This window comes from Cnephaeus nilssonii (genome assembly GCF_951640355.1).
Source record: "Cnephaeus nilssonii genome assembly, chromosome: 9".
Taxonomy (NCBI): Eukaryota; Metazoa; Chordata; class Mammalia; order Chiroptera; family Vespertilionidae; genus Cnephaeus; species Cnephaeus nilssonii.
This window is the reverse complement of record NC_137080.1, coordinates 31,811,621-31,831,419: the sequence shown is the minus strand read 5'-3', so window position 1 is coordinate 31,831,419 and position 19,799 is coordinate 31,811,621. Positions and strand designations below refer to the sequence as shown.

General features: G+C 32.8%; 1 protein-coding gene across 4 annotated transcripts in view; it reads right to left on the bottom strand.

Moving 5' to 3' along the window:
* STXBP5 (syntaxin binding protein 5) overlaps positions 1-19,799 on the bottom strand; it is a 158,770-nt gene that overhangs the window by 45,661 nt on the left and 93,310 nt on the right. For 2 of the 4 annotated variants that reach the window (XM_079781418.1, XM_079781419.1), the window contains exons 13-19: positions 19,708-19,775; positions 19,407-19,447; positions 18,317-18,537; positions 17,638-17,816; positions 13,009-13,134; positions 11,021-11,172; positions 5,993-6,058 (exon numbers count right to left, since the gene is read on the bottom strand). In XM_079781418.1, the coding sequence (XP_079637544.1) occupies positions 5,993-6,058; positions 11,021-11,172; positions 13,009-13,134; positions 17,638-17,816; positions 18,317-18,537; positions 19,407-19,447; positions 19,708-19,775 (853 nt within the window). Of the gene's footprint in view, positions 1-1,639; positions 1,688-1,788; positions 1,849-5,992; positions 6,059-11,020; positions 11,173-13,008; positions 13,135-17,637; positions 17,817-18,316; positions 18,538-19,406; positions 19,448-19,707; positions 19,776-19,799 lie in introns of all 4 variants that reach the window. The other 2 variants (XM_079781416.1, XM_079781417.1) reach the window with 2 other exon arrangements.

The following is a 19,799-nucleotide window of genomic DNA, read 5'->3' as shown; positions in this document are numbered from 1 at the left end:
GTGGTTTCTGAAGATAAAAAAATAACTATGTATAACTGCATAACCAACAAATTTTTAAAAGACAATTAAGGTTAACATTTCCCAATGAATATAACTATAAAAACTAGCATGACAAAAAGAAAAACTTGCTAATAACATAAAAATAAAGTGAGACCACTATCAAAGAAGTATCCTTTCAATAATGTTCTCAGTCCTAATAAATTTGTTAAATGATGTCTTTCAAATATTCAAGCTCAGACATTCCATGATACATATTCCATTCAAAATATGGGGGGAAATGAAAGGTAGTCATTATATTTAACAAAGGAAATATAACCCCAGAATAAAAAATCAGACATAGAAATTATTCCAAAAATTTAATTATGTACAGTCACTTTCATGCAAGGTAAAATTTCTAGGTAATGAAATTCTAAAAATTCTTTGGTAAATTATATGTAGCAAAGTCCCTTCTAACTGTTTACATTATGTAACAGTAAATAAGCTCTAAAATATTAAGATAGAATATACTATAAAGAAAATTTGCTGAAAAGTATTACGCTGTAGTGTTAGTACATAATTTAAACGATTTAACTATTACCCATTGATTCACTAAAATCCCACAAATACAAAGAGGTAAAATAATTGATTCTCCACAAATGAAGAGTCCTTTGCCCAAGAATAGACCACCTTATTTAAAAAATGACCAGAGGTGCTAAATCAGCCAATGTTAAATGACTAAACAGGGTTCAATTTACAAAATGCTGACAATATGGACACTACTTCTAAGAATGTTTACAACTTAACTTCACTATATAGTAAACTTTATCAGTTGGGAAAAAATAAATCTATTTCAGTTGCCTAGAAAGTCATCCAATTTAATACAATTCAAGAACTATATGATGGAAATTTTGGAGGAAATAAGTAATATAGTAACAGTATAATAAAAATTTTGGATTTAAATCAAAAATTTATTCTCTTTTCAAAAAATGGTGTTCCTTAAGCCTTTAAAAATTTCAGAGAATATTCAAATTTTTATGACCAAAAAACCCATTTGATTATGCCCCCAAAGTTTAGTTATATATTTGTTCATCATTTTTAAACTTTGAAAACCTTAGAGTGAGCAATTCATTTCAAAGGACATTCATGAAGACAAAGTGATTAATATAAAATACTCTTCATCACTTATTTTTAATGGGGGGAGTCGTCCTAGAAAATTCTCATAACTCAAGGATAGTGAAGATTACAGATTAAAAGAGTCAGTCTTTTAGAGAAGCATTTCCTTGAAATTTAGGGTCTTGATAATATGAGGAAAATGGAATAAAGGTAGAAAAATATAAATAAAACTCTAAGATATTTAAAACTTGAGGGTATAAAATTATACTACTTATGTCATAAATTGAACCCTGCTTTATTTTAAAGTAGAGCAAAAATGAAAATTAATAGAATAATTCACACAAGTCAGAGGAAGAACTGCAACCCAATTTAACTGATTTTTAATAATTATTGCCCTGAGTTAGAAGAAACACAGCCCAAAAGATTGTTTAGCACAGGAATAACAAATTAATATATACAAATGCAATGCATTAGATAATTTTTCGGTATTGAGTTAACATTGCATATAGCAAGAATTAGAAACAAAACAGAAATTTCTATTTCCTACCTATATCACTGGCTACCATCTTGGAAAACTTTCTGCTTTTGGTCTTCACTGAAAATAATATTTTGATATAAAATGTCAAAATCTAGTCAATATAAACTAAATAAATTAAACATAATTAAAATAAATACTTTAAAATAAAGATACTATACCCTTTTCTATAAAATTATTCATTTTTTGTTCATCATCTGAATTGAGTGGTGATGAAGAACCTACACAAATGAAGACAATGGAAGGAACAGGCAAACAGTCAGTCACAAACACTGAGTTGTCACAGGGAAAAATACAAACAAAATAATCTGGTAACCTCTAAAACAAGTTTCTACATGATTGGCCACAAAGAAATGTCATGTATATAGTTAACAAGAATTATAATATTACAGTAAGAAAGGAAATCAATATTGCATTATCTTTCATGGTAGACCAATCCCTAGTATATATAAATAACAATTCTAATTTATAATATTTTTATAAGTTACATCCATTGGGCAAAATTTTGGTAAATACTGTATGTTAGAGAACAGAAAAAGAAAAATATAAAGTAGAAGTTAACTGTTTCTGAAAGAAAATGTAAAATTCTTGATATTAGTTAACTGAATAAGATATCCACAGAATCCTGTACAAGTACTATACTGGTAAAATTGAGAGTTAGCTTTCTAGATACAAACTTCAAGCGAATATACAAATTCAATTATTACCATAAAGACCTTTAAAATACTGAGTATAGTACTTATAAGTTCAGCTATGTTCAAAAACTTATTTAAATTTATAAGGTTAAGACATAAAAAATTTTATTTCAGCTGTGACTTTTAATATTATTTTATTTTTTAAGAGAGAGAGGAAGGAGAGAAAAAGAAAGAGAAACATCCATGCCTCCTGTCTGAGCCCTGACTGGGGACTGAACCTGCAATCCAGGTATGTGCCCTGACTGGGAAACAAACATGCAACCTTTTGGTGTGCAGGACAATTCTCCAACCAATTGAGCCATCTGGCCAGGTCTAGTAATTTTTATAATTATGATTTTATTTGTCATTTTCTTTAAAAAGGTGTTTCTAATTTTTCATACGATTTAATTTCAAACACATATCTTTTATTATAAATGCATTCCTAAGTAGTATTCTAGTTGACTCTTATTAGAATTAAACTATTATTTATAAAACAGTTAAAATGATCTCATCCATTAAATTGTTCAATCCCCTCAGCTGTAAACAAATCACTCCTATTCCTCTGAATTCCCATAACACTTTTATCTAATGTTAATCAATTAATACCTTGTATTTTAAGTTTACACACATATGACCTTTCCCCTGGACTGAATTTCTGAAAAACTGGTCCCCCAACTGATTTATCTTTGCATCCCCTTTGCACTCAGTACAATTTTTACCTCTAGAAACCATTAAGTAAACATTTGCTGAAAGAATAAAACTTTTCTATTAGAAGCAAATATCCCAAATAGAACTGGCAATAAATAAAAACGTTTTTCTCAGTTTTTATTTCCTTTTTTATCCCAGTGAAAGTACTGAACTTTAAGAAATAAGGTCAAAATTTCCCTCGTGACAAAAACTTGTGAAGTGGCTTTTCACAGACCAAGTAAAACCTGCCAACAATGGCAGGATCCAATCACTTTATAATAGTCTTAAAAGATTACTCTTTAAAAACCACGTACTTTTGCTAAATAGCATTTATAGGTCCTCATAAATCCTATATAAAAAAAATTCATGTAAGTAATATTGAGCTCAGTAACACTTTTAGGAATAGAAATAACGTATTTGTTTTTCATGTAAATATAATTCAGATGTAAAGAAGAATATGGTTATGATACGATACTATATATTTGATAATATCACTGTCATTTCTGATACTAACTACAGCCACATGAATGTACAAAAGTTATTAATACTTGTTGTTTTCATATATTGGAAAGTAGAGCAGTAACAAGATAATATATCTAAGCATAAGTATAAAACTATATGTCTAGTATTTCCATAACTGTAAATTTCAAAAGCAGATTTATAGATTTTCCCCCTAACTAAAAATGCCCACCACTGCTTATCATACTTCTGTGATATCTCATGAAAAAGTTCCAAAATTGTTTTGAGCGTGTCCTACTTGAATACATTTACCAAATTACTATGATTAAATAAACAGAAAATATACACAGCGTTTTTTTCTTTTTTCTAGGGTACATAGCAATTCATGAAGGCACTATTTATATCATGGTATGTGTGGCTTTTACAATTTGAAGTAACCTAACAAATGTGGTTTTTTTAAATCATTTTAACATAAATACACACACACAAATTTTGAATGCAGTGCTAAAATAAAAATTCCAACACTACTAAAGTGCTCAGTGAAGCAATATGAGTTTTTAATAATAAATATCAAAGAGATGGAAGTAATAATTTTCAATGTTAATTCAGGAAGGCAGAATTAATTTTATATTTCAGAGACTGATTATTTAAAAATGGAGAAAGGCAAACTATTTTTAATATAACTTTGACACTGACTAAACTGTTGATATCACAATTCATATAAATGAAGAGGAACTTTTTTGAAAAGTTTTTAAATCTCTTGGTCAAGATTTGTGATATCAACAGTTTAGTCAGTGTCAAAGTTATATTTTGAGTAAATACACTGGTTTTGATAAAGGGCATATTAATTTCTATAATATTGGTCCTCCTTAGTATTTGAGGAGCTCACTTTAAATTCCAACCCACTATTATACATTTCCTCTTCTCTCATTGATACAAAGAGTTTTCTATTAACTATATTGGTTTTAATAATCTATACTGTATCATTTAACTATTTATTTGTCTTATTTATTTTCCACTGCACTACAGAAAGTATTTGAAGCTAGTAATTTAATTACTTTCCAGGGTTTTAATAACATGATCCCCTTGTGGTTCTTTACATTCACCTCAAACTCACTCCAGCCATTTTTCTTTTCTGATCATCCTAAATTAGCAGGATTGTGTTCATAAAAATGATAATAAATTATTCCTTTATTTCCATATTAGAATGCTAATAGGAATGAAGGCAAATGTTACAAATGTACAAATAGTAAGACAACTGGCCTATGATAGGTAGCAAAGACTGCTGTTAACTATTTAAAAACAGACAAGCAGTGGAAGACACAAGCTACTAACAATTTAGTGTCAAAGGGGTAGGTTTCCAGAATTTTATTCTGAAATAACTCTAGTCTTATAAGGTGGAAAATACAGTTACCTGCTCCATATCATTCATTCATATTTTATTCTATCAATGCTCAGACTTAGTATTAGGTGCTAATTATGTGAATGATTCCTATGGCTCAATATATTTCATTAGTTTGATAAGTGAATTTAAATATGAAATTTAAAGATTCAAGAAAACCAGAAGTTAGATATATTTTAAGGAATGGTTCACTTGTGTGATATCAGGAAAATACAATTTTAAAAAGAAAATCTTCAGTCCTATAACTAATAAAATGCTAAACTGAAATATTAGAGAGTAAAGTAAAATATACTTCTCAATATTTCCCAGTCTAAGAATTCTGATGTAGTAGAACCAGCTAAGGATCAGAATCTAAGAATAATTTACCTTATGCTAAGAACAATCTTTCTAGTAGAAAGTTGATGAAAATTTCCAGCCAGAAAGGTGGCACCTCTTAATGATTTAATAAATATGGTAGTTAAAATTATGAAGTCAACTTTATTAAAGATTAGCAAAGTTTCAATCCACTGAAAACATAATAAATTCAGGATCCTCTTAATCTTACGGAGACTGAAAAGCTACTAAAAGTTCCCCTAAAATACCAATATATAAATAGGTTACATAAAGCCCTATATATACATAAAAAGGGCAACTGCTTTAATATAGCTATAAAATTATATTAAATATTACTTTGATAAAAAATAAGAATAAATATAAAATAGTCTACAATTATAATTGTCGACAGTCACCAGTAGAGTACAAATGTTAAAAATATTTCATATTTAATTGGACATTACTGGAGGATTAGAGTATTCTTCTACCAAATGATGACAGGCATGCCTAAAGCAAAGACAAGGTTAGATAAATAAACCATTTGATTCACTGGTAAAAAGTAAAATCTATTTGCTCTAAAAAATGTATAACTAGTAGAAATCTAAGTAAATAGTTATATGACTCTTAATACGTAACAGCTGTAGATTTTTATCTAGGGCATTTCTTTTCACTTAATGAAAAAGCAAAAAATACTGAAATGATTTTTCAGAATATTCGACACCAAAGATCCTTGTAGTTGTATTTTAAATCCGTACCTATAAAATGGAATACTGACATGCTATGTTGATTTTTGTAGAATTATAATTATTAATGAAATAAAACTCAAATTACCAGAAGTTGGAGATTTGCAGCGATCCTCTGGGACTACAGTCCCTTCATTAATATCACACAGACCTGCTAAAAAATAAAACCAAAAACCAAGTCACATCACAAATTTATATATAAATGCAGTTTTATCTACTATTTGTAGTACACATTAAATGACTGTCCATTTAAAAAAACCCAGATTAATAAACACCTGCTACTATGCTCAATAGTTTTGAGATAGAAACGTAAGAAAATCTTGATATTAAAACACCTCAACCTAATACAGCAATCATCTTGAAGAATAAATACTGGTAATAAGTCTGGTGATTGTTACATCATAGGGACCCTCAACTCAAAGTGGTTTCCCCTATGTATGGTTCAAACACCTCTCTTACATTTTTGAAAAATAATTAAACATATATTTTGCACCTCCAAATCTTTAATTTTAAAATAGTGCACATTACTTATTTTGCAAGGTGGCACCTCTTAAAACTATACCAGCACCTTTTTAAAAAAGCTCTAGAGAACTACTTCCTTTTTGCAGGTATAAGTGAATTATATAAAACTAATCTATCTATAGCATGGCCTAAATTCAGAGGAGAAAACACAGCAAGACAAAACAAGACATGGCAAATGCAAAGTAAACAATTCGTATGGATATTAATTTGCTTGGTGATTTAAATGAAAAGAATTTCTGCATATTCTTTAAAAATTACAAATAAACCCATCAAAGGTTTGGCATAATTGGGCAAGAGAGAAGAGGTCACACATCTGGGCTTCTCAAAAAATTAGGTATCATACAGACCAGTGATTTTCAATCTTTTTCATCTATTGGCACACATAAACTACTAATATTTTGTGGCACACCAAAATATATATTTTTTGTGGATCTGACAAAAAAAATAGGTGTATTTGGATTCATTCACACCTGATGGCTATTGTTGTGTTAGCTGTTGTCATTTTATTATTTTACAATCTAAGGGGAAAGAGGTCAGTGACCCTAACTAAACAGTCAGGTATTGCATGTTTTAAAAATTCTTGCGGCACACTGGTTGAAAATCGCTGATGTAGATACATGATCAGTATCTGCTTTTCCATTCCTTTGGTAAAAGACATGATGCCACAATGTCTACAGTCACCAAGAAAGCTCTTACAGTAATATTTTCAGAAAACACTGAGTACTGAATTGACTTTATTAGAAGTGTTTTCTATTTTGAACATTATATTATTTGTCTTCATTGGGTAGAAAGTTTTTGAATGACAATCAGTTTTCTTTTCAAAGTTCATCAAACTAGTGTTTCTGGAAAATCTAGTTTTTATAGTTCTAAAGTGGTAAATTATAGGTATGCATCTAATCTCTGACAAAATATTTGTTTATATATAAATGATGGTAGGTCTTTAAATAGTAGTGATATATAGTAATAACCTAAGTATCGGTTGATGAATGCATAGGATAAAAAAATGAAATATCACTAAAAAGAATGAAATTTTGCCATTTGCAACTACATGGATGGACCTCGAGGGCATTATGCTAAATGAAATAAGTTAGACAGAGGAAGACAAAATATTTTATGATCTCACTTATATGTGAACCAAAAAAATAAAAACTAAAACAAAACAAAAAAATCCCCACAAGCTCATAGATAGAAAAAAACAGGTTGGTGATTGCCAGAAGTGAGGGGATGTGGAGATGGGACAAATGGGTTAATAGGGTCAAAAGATACAAATTTCCTGTTTAAAAAATAAGCCATGAGGATGTAATATACAATATACTGACTATCCTCCTATATAATAAAAGCCTAATATGCTAAGTGTCCGGTCTTCCAGTTGTCTGTTCAACCAATCAAAGCGTAATATGTAAATGATATGCTAAGGCCGCTGAACGGCTCACTATGACGTGCACTGACCACCAGGGGGCAGACAGTCGACTGATCAACCAGTCGCTATGACGTGCACTGACCATCAGGGAGCAGATAGTCAACCGGTTGACCAGTCGCTATGATGTGCACTGACCACCAGGGGACACAGACGCTCCGACTGGTAGGTTAGCTTGCTGCTGGGTCCAGCCAATTGGGACTGAGCGAGATGGGCCAGACACACCCTGGAACCCTCCTGTAGTCCCTCCCTGGCTGGCCAACCTCCCACATCCATCCCTGGCCCTGATCGTGCACCAGTGGGGTCCCTCAGCCTGGCCTGCACCCTCTCGCAATCCGGGATCCTTTGGGAGCTTGTTGGAAAGCCGGTTACGGCTCAATCCCACAGGCCAGGCCGAGGGATGCCACTGGTGCACAAATTCATTCACTGGGCCTCTAGTAGTTAATAATACTATATTGCATATTTGAAAGTTGCTCAGAGAGCAGATCTTTTTCTATCTTATTGAAAATATTGAACCTATCTGAAAGTACTTGCAATTGCATAGTCAAAAACTTCATTTTTAGAACTTCCTCTCATATATTTTGGAAATATCCTCCCTAAAGTTTATATATAGTTTGATATAGCCAGCTAATTACCATCTTTATAATTATCAACTTCCAAGACCAAGTAAGCACATTTTCTCATAAGTCTACTGCTTTCACATTACTAATTCAATCTATTTGGAGTTTAGAATATATTCAGAATAGAAATTTTTCTTTTGTGTCCTTCATGGAGTGAAAAAGTGGGCAGCAAAATTAGACACATATCACATTTCGCTTTTAGTAGAATTAAGACTAGCAAATATATGGGTAGTTGAAACACTTCAACAGGACTTGTCCATGTGACAGTTTCATAAATTTTATTATAAAAACACTCTATATATTTTAGTCAATGGTTCAATTATATTTAATACAGCTATGAAATACTTAAAACTTAAACAGTAATGTTTTATCTTCTAAAATAATTTCATAAGTGACACCTTATTCTTTATGAAAATATATTAGCATCTATTGATAGAAAAAATTTCTCTATTCAAACTGATCTATTAAAAAAGACAGAAGAACAGTTTGACAATATTTGGGCTACACTTCAAGAAAATATTATAAAATATACACTTTAATAAGACTATCATTTTTGTATCATTGCAATTAAAGAATTTTAGTACCAATTACTCTCCATTTAATTTTAAAATGAAGAAAAACATACTCTTAATGTTAAGGCATATTTTAAAATAACTTTCATTTAATTTAAAATATAATCCTAAATATTATTAAAGCAAGCATAGTGACAATAATTAAATATCTGAAACTGATAAATAAAAACTCAGATGTTTAGGCACAGGAGGACTAACTCTTCAACACAAAGTGAATCCAAGAATATAATCCTAAATATTATTAAAGTGAGCAAGTGACAATAATTAAATATCTAAAACTGATAAAGAAAAACTCAGATGTTTAGGCCCAGGAGGACTAACCCTTCATCATAAAGTGAATCAAAGAATAATACAAATAATATAGGGTTTACTATAGAATAAAGTAGAATGATATAAAATTTAATAAAATTTTTTTTAAATTACACTGTAAAATTGGTCTTTATCCCTGGATACATTTAAGTATTTTGGTTTCTAGCAATTTTATGTAAACTACAATGAGCTATCAAGGAAAATAGAAATTAATTTTAGGAGTAATAAAACTTTTCTATGAGTTTGTGGTAAAATTGTTAAAAGTATTGGCTCCCTCCAAAAAACTTCTCTCATGACAATGTTCTAACTTTGTAACACTAAATATTAGTTTCTGCATAAAGAATCTGGACTAGGATACAAGCATTTCAATAGCCATTTTCATATACATACTATGAAATGAATTTAAGTAATGATATTATTTAATAAGCTTTTCAAAAAATAAATGGGGGAAAAAACAACAATTTTATAGACAAAAGTAAATATGCCATGATTTTACTGACAAGGAATAAATAACTTACTTAAAAAAGAAGAATGGAGTTTTTTCAGAGAGTCAGAAAGCTAGAAAGGCCGCACATGCAAGAAGTCACAATCAGCACACCTTAGTCAAGCAATGAAAAGTGGGAGGGAAACAAGGAGACAAAGATACTAGAATGGTATGTCTGGGACAATTTCTGCTGAAGACAACACATGACAAAAGGATTACACACACAAACAAAAATGGGGGGGAAAATTCAACAAGATACTAAGGTCTACATTCCCTCACCTTTTTTCCTTCTCTCATGAATTGTGACACAGGTAGTATTAGCCAATAATGTCCTGAAAGCAACTGAGAAATGAATCTCAGAGAGAATTTTACTTCAGCAGGACTGAGGGAGTGTAGACCAGAGATTTCCACTGTGCACTGGCATTCTACACATGGGTTAAATCTGTCCAATACAGAGTTCCCTTCAATACTTGGTACAGGAAGGCAGGTCCTAGGGAGACTGGAGCCTGCAGGCCAGTTACTGTTGGAGACCTCATTAACATACCCTTAATGTAACAAAGATACAATGCAATTTTCTGTGTGTGCACTGAGGTTAAAGAAAAAAAGGGTGAGGAGTACTATAAGGACAGCTAACTATCTATGTGTTCCATAGTTATTACTATTAAAACATTTAAAATTAAGACTAATTATCTAGCAAATACAAAACAATGCTATAAAAAGAATTCTTAATGGATCTGTGTTTGCACTGAATCAAGGCTATCTGAGAACACTAGACTGAAGATCTGAAATTCACTTTTGCATGTACTTTTTCCCACGGGAAATACTTCGTTTTAATTAAATAGTTGAAAAAATTAATTGTTGGCCTCACAATGACAACAATAAAAGGGGGAAAATTTTGAAGTACACTTTTTGTCTATAATAATGAGACAAAATTTCCTGTCATTACAATTTAGCTAAAGAAGTTTGATACTGGGGTTCTTTCCCAATGTTAAATAAAATCTAGAATATTAAAAACAAAAGCAAAATCTAATAATACAAAACAAAAAAAAGAGGCTCAAACCTTTATTAGTTTTTGACAGTTTAATATTACAGACTAAATCAGACAAGATACTTAACTAACAGAAGTATTTATATTCACGGAAGTAGCTCAGCATTTATAGAAATCTTAAAACTTAGGATTTTTTTCTTTTACCTCCTGAAGGTTGTCGAGATTTACGAGGAGACCGGGGTTCTCTCCTATAAGGATCGTTGGAGCCGTATAATTCAATAGTGCCCAGATTGAGGAGTACTGCCTTCTGAAGGTAGTCAACGATCGCAATGCCATTACAATTGCCAAAAACAACCCTGGAACAGGAAAAGAGCAAATACTTTAGCACAAATGAGAAGTACAAGAAAATGTAGTCTATAAAGCTAAAAAGAGAGCATGAAGGGTCTTAGAGAATATTCCTCTTCAAACAAAAGCTTTTCACAGACAAAAAAAAATACAGGTGATATACAGCTTCTCATGGAACTGTGTAGATCTTTTGCAGACATTAATGATTACAAATTAATATCATTAAAAAATTTTAACAAAAAATAATTTGGCACTTGAGCAGAGACATAAATCCCTATGCTAGACAATGTGACATCTATTTTTGAGCCTCTCAGGGAAGACACTCCTTTCCAATGAGAAAGTAGGGGACTGTATCTTTGAAAAAGTTTTGATTTATTCATTAATCAACAATGAATAAATTTTTTTCCTTTAAGATCCTTAGCCAGGAGTTGAAAACTGAAATGTACAGAAGGGCTATATAAGTAAGTACAACAAGCAGGTAAGGACAGTGGTGAACTGGATAGTGTACTACTACCTCCCATATGAAGAGGAAAAACTTCAACTCGGTTCCAAATGACTTTTGCCAAGCAACAATGGAGAAACGGTTCAGATAATCAGATTTTTTTTCAGTGGAAACTCTAAATATAGATTTTCAGAGTAAATAATCTTGGCAACAAGTTCAAATTTTAAAAATACCCAAAAAAAGGCTAAATAAAATACAACTGTGAGTCAAATGAGGCCTATGATCAACTGATTGCAACTTCTTTTGAAACTTCCTATTGTTTCTTTTTCTTTTTCTCTCTTTGTTTCCTTTATGGTTGTGGGCAGTAAAATATTAAAAAGGAGAAGGTTTGTGTCCTTACATTGTGGGACAGCAAATAAAAGACATGAAAGAAAACTATTGCCGAAACCGGTTTGGCTCGGTGGATAGAGCGTCGGCCTGCGGACTCGGGGGTCCCAGGTTCGATTCCAGTCAGGGGCATGTGCCTTGGTTGCGGGCACGTCCCCAGTGGGGGGGGTGCAGGAGGCAGCTGATCGATGTTTCTCTCTCATCGATGTTTCTAACTCTCTATCCCTCTCTCTTCCTCTCTGTAAAAAAATCAATAAAATATATTAAAAAAAGAAAAAGAAAACTATTGCAGACTATAGCCAGTCTTAGTTGGGTGCATAACTGCTAGAGATAGAGTAGGTGTAACAGCTACAAGGAGGAAGAAGAAGAAGGAATAAGTCCCTAGGGCTAGCATCAAGGAAGGAGACAGTGACCTACACATGCTAAATAGCCCCGGGACTGAACAGTTAGTATGTGGTTTCTCATATCACAATGTTGCTTTTAAAACAGACATTATAATAGAAAGTATATACAATTAACATCATATACTTGAAGGCATGAATTAATAAGTATACTTGTACTACAGATGAATACTTTGTTAAAATATTACTACAATGGTTTTATAATCTATGCAGGTTAATTTTGGAAATAGAAAGAACAAATTATATAGCTGTGGTTGACTATTTATAGATTCAGCTTATAATACACAGTCTTCTGAGTCGATGCTATTAGACCTCTACTATACCGACTAATCATAAGAAATTTCTGAGAGTATATCCAGGAGAGGATATAGTGACTTTAAACCTTTATCTCAAATAATTCACTGGTTCATGAGTCATTTAATTTAATATCAGGAAGCAATATAACCATACCAGGAATAACTAATTCAGAACAGAATTATGTTTCAAATAAACACCGAATTTGGTCTAAAAGTAGTTATATAGTAACTTTTTAAGTGATACTATAATGAAGGTCATCATTTCTATTAAAATATATGAAATACTATGAAGAGACGGAGAAACACATAAATTATACTTACAATCCATAGGAAGAATTGACTGCCAGGCTGGTTATTTGTTGTGGCGGTTCTCCACCCACCCACACCAACTGAATAACTAGTTCTGCCTGATAACCTGGAGACTGCTTAAGTGGTGAACTTTTAACTCTGTAATAAGGAAAAATATGTTACATTTTATATCTTATTAGCCTATGTAATTAGAGAGTCATGCATAAATACCTATACAAAATAACTTTTACTAGATATTTTTAAAAGTAAAAATCAGAATTCTATCCTCTAGAAGCATTTAATCTAGCTGGAGATCAAACATGTATATAAGTAAAGAAAATAAGAAATCACATATAAGTCACACATATAAAGTTGGGGAGGTAGCAAGGGGGGAGAAGTGGGCGGAAGGGGAGGGAGGGATGAAAGGAGGACAGGAAGGGCTGGGGAGATGAATGAGGAGAAGCAGCAGCCCAGGCATTAAGAAGAAGAAAAATGCAAGTTACCAAAGCAGACTTAAAACTTAAAAATATGGTTTAACTAAATGAAAATTGGCCCAAAACATAAATTAAAGAATGAGGGGGAAAAAACATGAGCAATTTATTTTTGTATGTGACTTTTTCTACCAAAAAATATACTTTATTTGAATATGTTTTTATTGATTTTAGAGAGGGAGAGAGAGAGAGGAAGAGAGAGAAAGATAGAAACATGGATGAGAGAGAAATATCAATCGGCTGCCTCCTGCACACCCCATACTGGGGATTGAGCCCTGCAACCAGGGCATGTGCCCCTGACCAGGAATTGGACAGGCAACCTCTTGGTACACAGGATGGTGCCCAACCAACTGAGCCATACTGGCCAGGGCTAAGTGAGAACATTTTTTATTACAAAAATTCTTTCTCCAATATCTGCTCTTTTAAAACATGCAACGCGTGGTTGCTTCAACAATTTTGAGGATTCTGTCTTGGAATAACAGTGTATAAAAGAAGAACAGCAGGAAGACTACTCGATATTGAACCTCCTAACACCAAACTCCCAGGTAAGAACCTTTTTGAATCATTTAGTTGGCACTTCTAGTAAAGAAGACCATGACACCAGAACTTTTACTGTGATATTTGCTAGACTCACTCTGGACAAGAAAAGGGTCAGTATGTTCTCCAGATTTCAGGGTAAAGGTGAATCACTAAGGGTACTCCTAATATTAATTGAGTTAGTCATTTCTACCTATGCAAAGTCTGCAAGGCAAAACACTCAGAACTGTGCACTGGCAGAGGCAGAAGTTCTGATTTTTTTTCCCAGGGAAACACCCACTATTCTGCAGCTGTCCATCTCATGACACACAGAAATAAAGACTGAGCAGCATTTCATCGCCAGCAACAACAGCCTCAGTTGACATGAGCGTAAGCTGAAGAGTCTGAGTGTGTTATTTTCTCCTTGGATGAATTAGGTGAGGTTCAAGAACGTGTCCACCTTCCCTCTGGCTTATTTAATGTGTGCATTACAATAGATTCTCAAGAGCAGTAATAGCCATTAGGGATAATTTTAGAAGTACATAAATGGGCACATTGAAGATTTACGTGATGAAGATACAAAACTCATGAAATTCTTATTTTACCCAGTATGAAGAAAAAAAAAATTTAAACAAAAATAAGACAGCCAAACCTGCTGCACAATCTACAACTGGTAAAAAATTAGAATCCAGATCAAGAAATTTCAGAATATGTAAGATTTTAAAAATATAAAATGGGGAGAGACTAGTTGTTATGTTTTATGTCTACAATGATTACATGCAAGTTATCATCTAATGCTTTGATACATATAAATCAATTTGTTTACTTTTTAAGACAAGAGGTTGAACTTTTAAAAAAAGTTCCTTAATTTAAACAAATATATTTTAAATGTTAGAATAATGTTTGGACGCTTCATGGTTGCAAAACAATGATCTCTAAACAAATGCCTTGCAAAAGCAAAATTAAAATACTTAAGTAATAACATAAGACATTATAAGTGAAATAGCTGTTTTTAAAAGTTTTCTTCTAAAAAAACCAATTAGGTACAAAGACAGTTTGTATAAAAAAAATCTCGTATTAGTTACTGTAACATCAATTTGGTTATATTTCTGACTTAAAATTGACTTAAAACAATGTATTCAAATCTGAAATGCTACAATAAAGGCATTTAAATAATGTTGTGGTGCTGAAAAGATTCAGAAAAAGACAAGAAAATTATTACAAAACTACTGAATCTCAAAAGACTAAATAAACAGAATGGCAGAAAGCTGTCTAAACATATATTTTATCCACATATAAATCCAGACTAAAAAACATCCATGGTTTGATTGAGCTATAGACAGAGAGGAAAGAACCATACTAGTGCATTGTTTAAAGATAAAATCTTAAGATTCCAAAATGGTGGCAGTGTAAGTGGAAGCTACACTGATACTCTCCCAGGACCAAACTGGAAATACAACTAAAATACAGAAAAACCACCTTGAAAAATCAACTGAAGACAAGCTGGAGAGAACCCTGATAACCAAGGATGGAAACTAGAGATCACATAGAGACTGGTAGGAGGGTGGAGGTGTGAAAGGGCTGGCCAGGCTGCCACAGACAGCAGCTGAAGTTTCGGGGAGATATTTCAGCTGTGGGAAGTTCCCACTGAGAACTCTGGGGTCTAATCCACAAGCTGGGCTTCCCCGCCCAGAACATTAGAAATGAGAAAGGTGCCCACATAACATCTGGCTGTGAAAAGCAGCAGGGTTGCTGTCTGCCAGGTAGAGATGGCTAGAAATGCAGACACTCTCTTAAAGGGCCAATGCACAAAATTTCGTGTGCAGCCACTCACATTGGGCTCTGGAAGATGGACAGCAGGATGAATTGGAGCTGTGTAAGCAGCAGTCAGCATTGAGGGCCCTGGGGTTGGAGCTTGGAGGGCAGCCACCCTGATTTCCTATGCCGAGTCATTCCCTCACACTGTGAAGGAAATCTTTCTCCAGTGAACCTTTGCTATCCACATGGCTTTTGCCAGGGGTGGGGGGGTGAGGCAGTTGCCCCACCCTGTGGGAAGATCTCTCACTCCACCCTGTGGCCATGAGCCTGAGGCTAATCAAGACTGAGGGTCAATGGGACTGTAGGTAGAGGCGGGTCTCTAGAGGCTTTGAGTCTTTGCCTGATATAATCTGGGGCCTGAGGCTAGGAAAAGCAGACTCTAATGCACATCTTGGTCCTTTCCAAAGGTACCCAGTCCCAGAAAAGGGAGCCACAAGCTGTGGAATACAGGCAGTCCTCGGGTTACGCCAGACTCAATGTACGTTGTTTCGTGGTTACATCACCATCACCCATTTATTTATAAAAAAAAAAAAAGTTCCGTCATTTCGACGTATGTACACATGTGCTTTATGTTTTTTATTATTTATTTACCACAAGTAAAGGTCAGGAATTGTTATCTTTCTTTTAATTTTTTTTTATTGTTTCACTTCATTACTGCTGTGTATGTGCTCCATGTGAGTGACGTAGGTGCTTATGTAGGTGGGTTCCGACTTACGGCGAAAATCGTGTTACGTCACACCGTAGGAACAGATCTCCGACGTAACCTGAGGGCCTACTGTACTGAATCTATAAACAGGGTACTCAGGGCTAGTCACAGAGTGTGACATTGTCCTGGATTAGAGATTGTGAGTCATAGCAAAACTACCTAATACCCAGACAAACCCAAATAGGCAGCCAAAATGGGGAGACAAAAAAACAAGCCCCAAATGGAAGAACAAGAGAATTCTCCAGAAGAGCTAAATGAAATGGAGATAAGAAATTTATCAGACATCGAGTTCAGAATAATGATGGCAAAGATGTCAACAGCATGAGTAAAGATATAGTGACTATGAAAAAAAGACCAGTCGGAAATAAAGAATGACACAGCACTAATAAAGAACACAGTGGAAGGAATACACAACAGATTTAGAGGAAGCTGAAGATCAGATCAGTGAATTAGAAGACAGGGAAGAAAAAAAAAATAACTCAGAAAACCAAAAGAAAAAGCAATTAAAGAGGAGGACAGCTTACAGGAGCTGTGGGACAACATGAAATGTAATAATATTTGCATAATAGGAGTGCCAGAAGGGAAAGTATCACATGAAAGACATGTCTCACATGATTTTACTCATATTTGGAATCTAATAAACAAAATAAATTGATGAACAAAATAGATTCAGAGACAGAAAAGCATGGAATAGACTGTGGAATTTCAGAGGGAAGGCAGAGGAGGATGGGTGGGTGGAAAGAGATCAATCAAAGAACGTGTATGCATATATGCATAACCCATGGACACAGACAATAGTATGGTGAAGGCCTGGGGTGGGTGGGTTAGAAGAAGTCAATGGGGGGAAAGGGGGACATATATAATACTTTCAACAATAAAGATTAAAAGAAAATGGCACAAAAAAAAAGATAAAATCTTAGTACTTTAAGGATAAAATCATGCTATACAATCATATTCTTCCTGAAGTCACAGAAAAATAAGTTGGATCAATCAAAATAAAGCACAGATAGACCTGTTCTTATATCATTTTACTCCAACACAGAAAAATGTTACCATAACTTTACAAATTGCATATAACTTATCTAAATTAAAAGATAATTTCCAAAACATCTGAATTTTTTTATAACTTACTTTAAACAAGGGACATTGTCTCGAAGGCCATCAGAGGAACTGCTACTGGTGGAAGGATGAGACTGAGGCGGGATGGGCTGAGGACTGGCAGCCCCCACTGGTGTTGACAGAGGTGGCGCCTGTTCACCCTCCGGGGATTCCACATCATTTATCTCATATAACAATCGAACTTCAAGCATCTGTTGTAAAAGTGAGGTACCTTACTTACTCCCAATAAATATGGTTCTTTTTATTACAGTTTATATACACAGGTACACTTTAGTGGAAAGAACATTTTTAAAAGTAAAAATTAGCAAGATTTCCAAAAAGAAGGATTTAGCCAAAAAAAGTGTTTCTAACTCAGCTTCTTAAAAATGGTGTGTATGTATGCAAGTATACACATACACACGCATTATGATTTTAGAATTTATGGCACTATGTTAATACCAAATTAGAGTATGCTCATACAAAGATTAGCTTTCTTCAAGTGAAACATATAATATATTTAAGGATTTAAATGTTCAGTAAGAAGATATACATAAAAATATACTACTTTTCAAAAGAAAAGGAAGATGGCAATATAAACAGTGAACTGTTTTTAAAAATTCTAGACAAATCTGACTGTAAATAATCTTCTAAATAATTCAAAAATTTTAAAACGTCAGACATCTGACAATGAAAATAACTCTGAGAGCATTACCGGAATGACTTCTATAATAACTTCTTGTTTGCTGAATCTATAAATAATGACATGAGCTGAAACTCCGGCTATGCATAGCATTCTACTTTCAGGACACCAGGAGATGATTTGAATGGCATACGGATCTTCATCTACAATGTCTGTGTTTGGCTTGTCATCTTTATTTCTTGACTTTTCAAATACTTTAGCTGTCTTTAGTTTATATAATACTTGTAGAGTTACTAGATAAAAGATAATATAATATATGTTAGATAATTTAATACAAAAAGAACAAATATAAGGTAATATTTAATCAGTTATACTATGTAAGGAAATAGTATATATTTCTTTGAACCATATTTTTATTCCAGGTCTACATTTCTCTGTTATACATTTAGATAATACATTCACTGTTCTCAATGACACACACAAAAAATGTACTCATTGTAGTCATTGAAAAAAAAATCAACATCATGATGAATTTAGATAACCCGAAAAAAATGAGTAACAAAAGGATTTTGTAAAACATGAATAAAAATAATAAAGAACATTTTGCTTCCTAAAATAATTTTATAATATTTTCTCTACAAAAGATAATCTAATGTTACTGTAAAATGAAGCATAATATATCTGGAGTTAATTGGATTATGAGTGCTTGCTATGTATATTTTATAAACATCAGCCATTCAAAGCATCATTTCCTTTTTTGCCATTATATAACCACCATAAATATCTCAAAAAGACAATGCAAATTTTGTGGCATAAGTTTAGAATCAGGCATTAAAATTATTCTACAAATTTCTCCTGATTTAAAACATATGCCTGCTTCTCCTATCACTGAGTTAGTTAGGAAGAGATGGTCTGAAGAAATTTTGAAGAAAGAATGTGAGTACGTATGTTAAGAAATGCTAATTAATATCCTTAAGAATATCTTCAGTCTATTAAAAATCCTAAATTCAAATACTTGATAAATAGGCATTAAATTTATAGCCTTCAAATTTCAAATTAAATGTTGGTTATGTAGTTACTACAATACAGGTGGTATAAAAGTAAAGACTGTATAACATATAATATTAAAGTAATATATATCAATAATATTCAAAATACTTACTTGCAGAAGCATCCCAGAACTTAATGGACCCATCAGCATGCCTATGAAAAGCAAATGAGTTAAGAATGCGATGGGGAAAAAAAATTAAAGCTTTACTTTCTTTGAAATATATTGTTATTTTAAAAGTAGTCACCAAGATGAGAAAAAAGATAAAATTCAGGGTAAATTGTCAGGTTACAGACAATAACTTATTTCTTACTATATGTTACAGTATAAAGGAAAGCACTTTTAGTCATGCTCATGTAGTCTTAATTATATTTAGCTATTACTGTTTTATTTGGTGAAACAAACTTTTACTTACCCTGTAATAATTATTTCTGGGTAACTCTGAGCACCCAAACCCCAATTACCTCCATTGATGGGCCACTCCTGAAAAAAAAGATTATTATATAA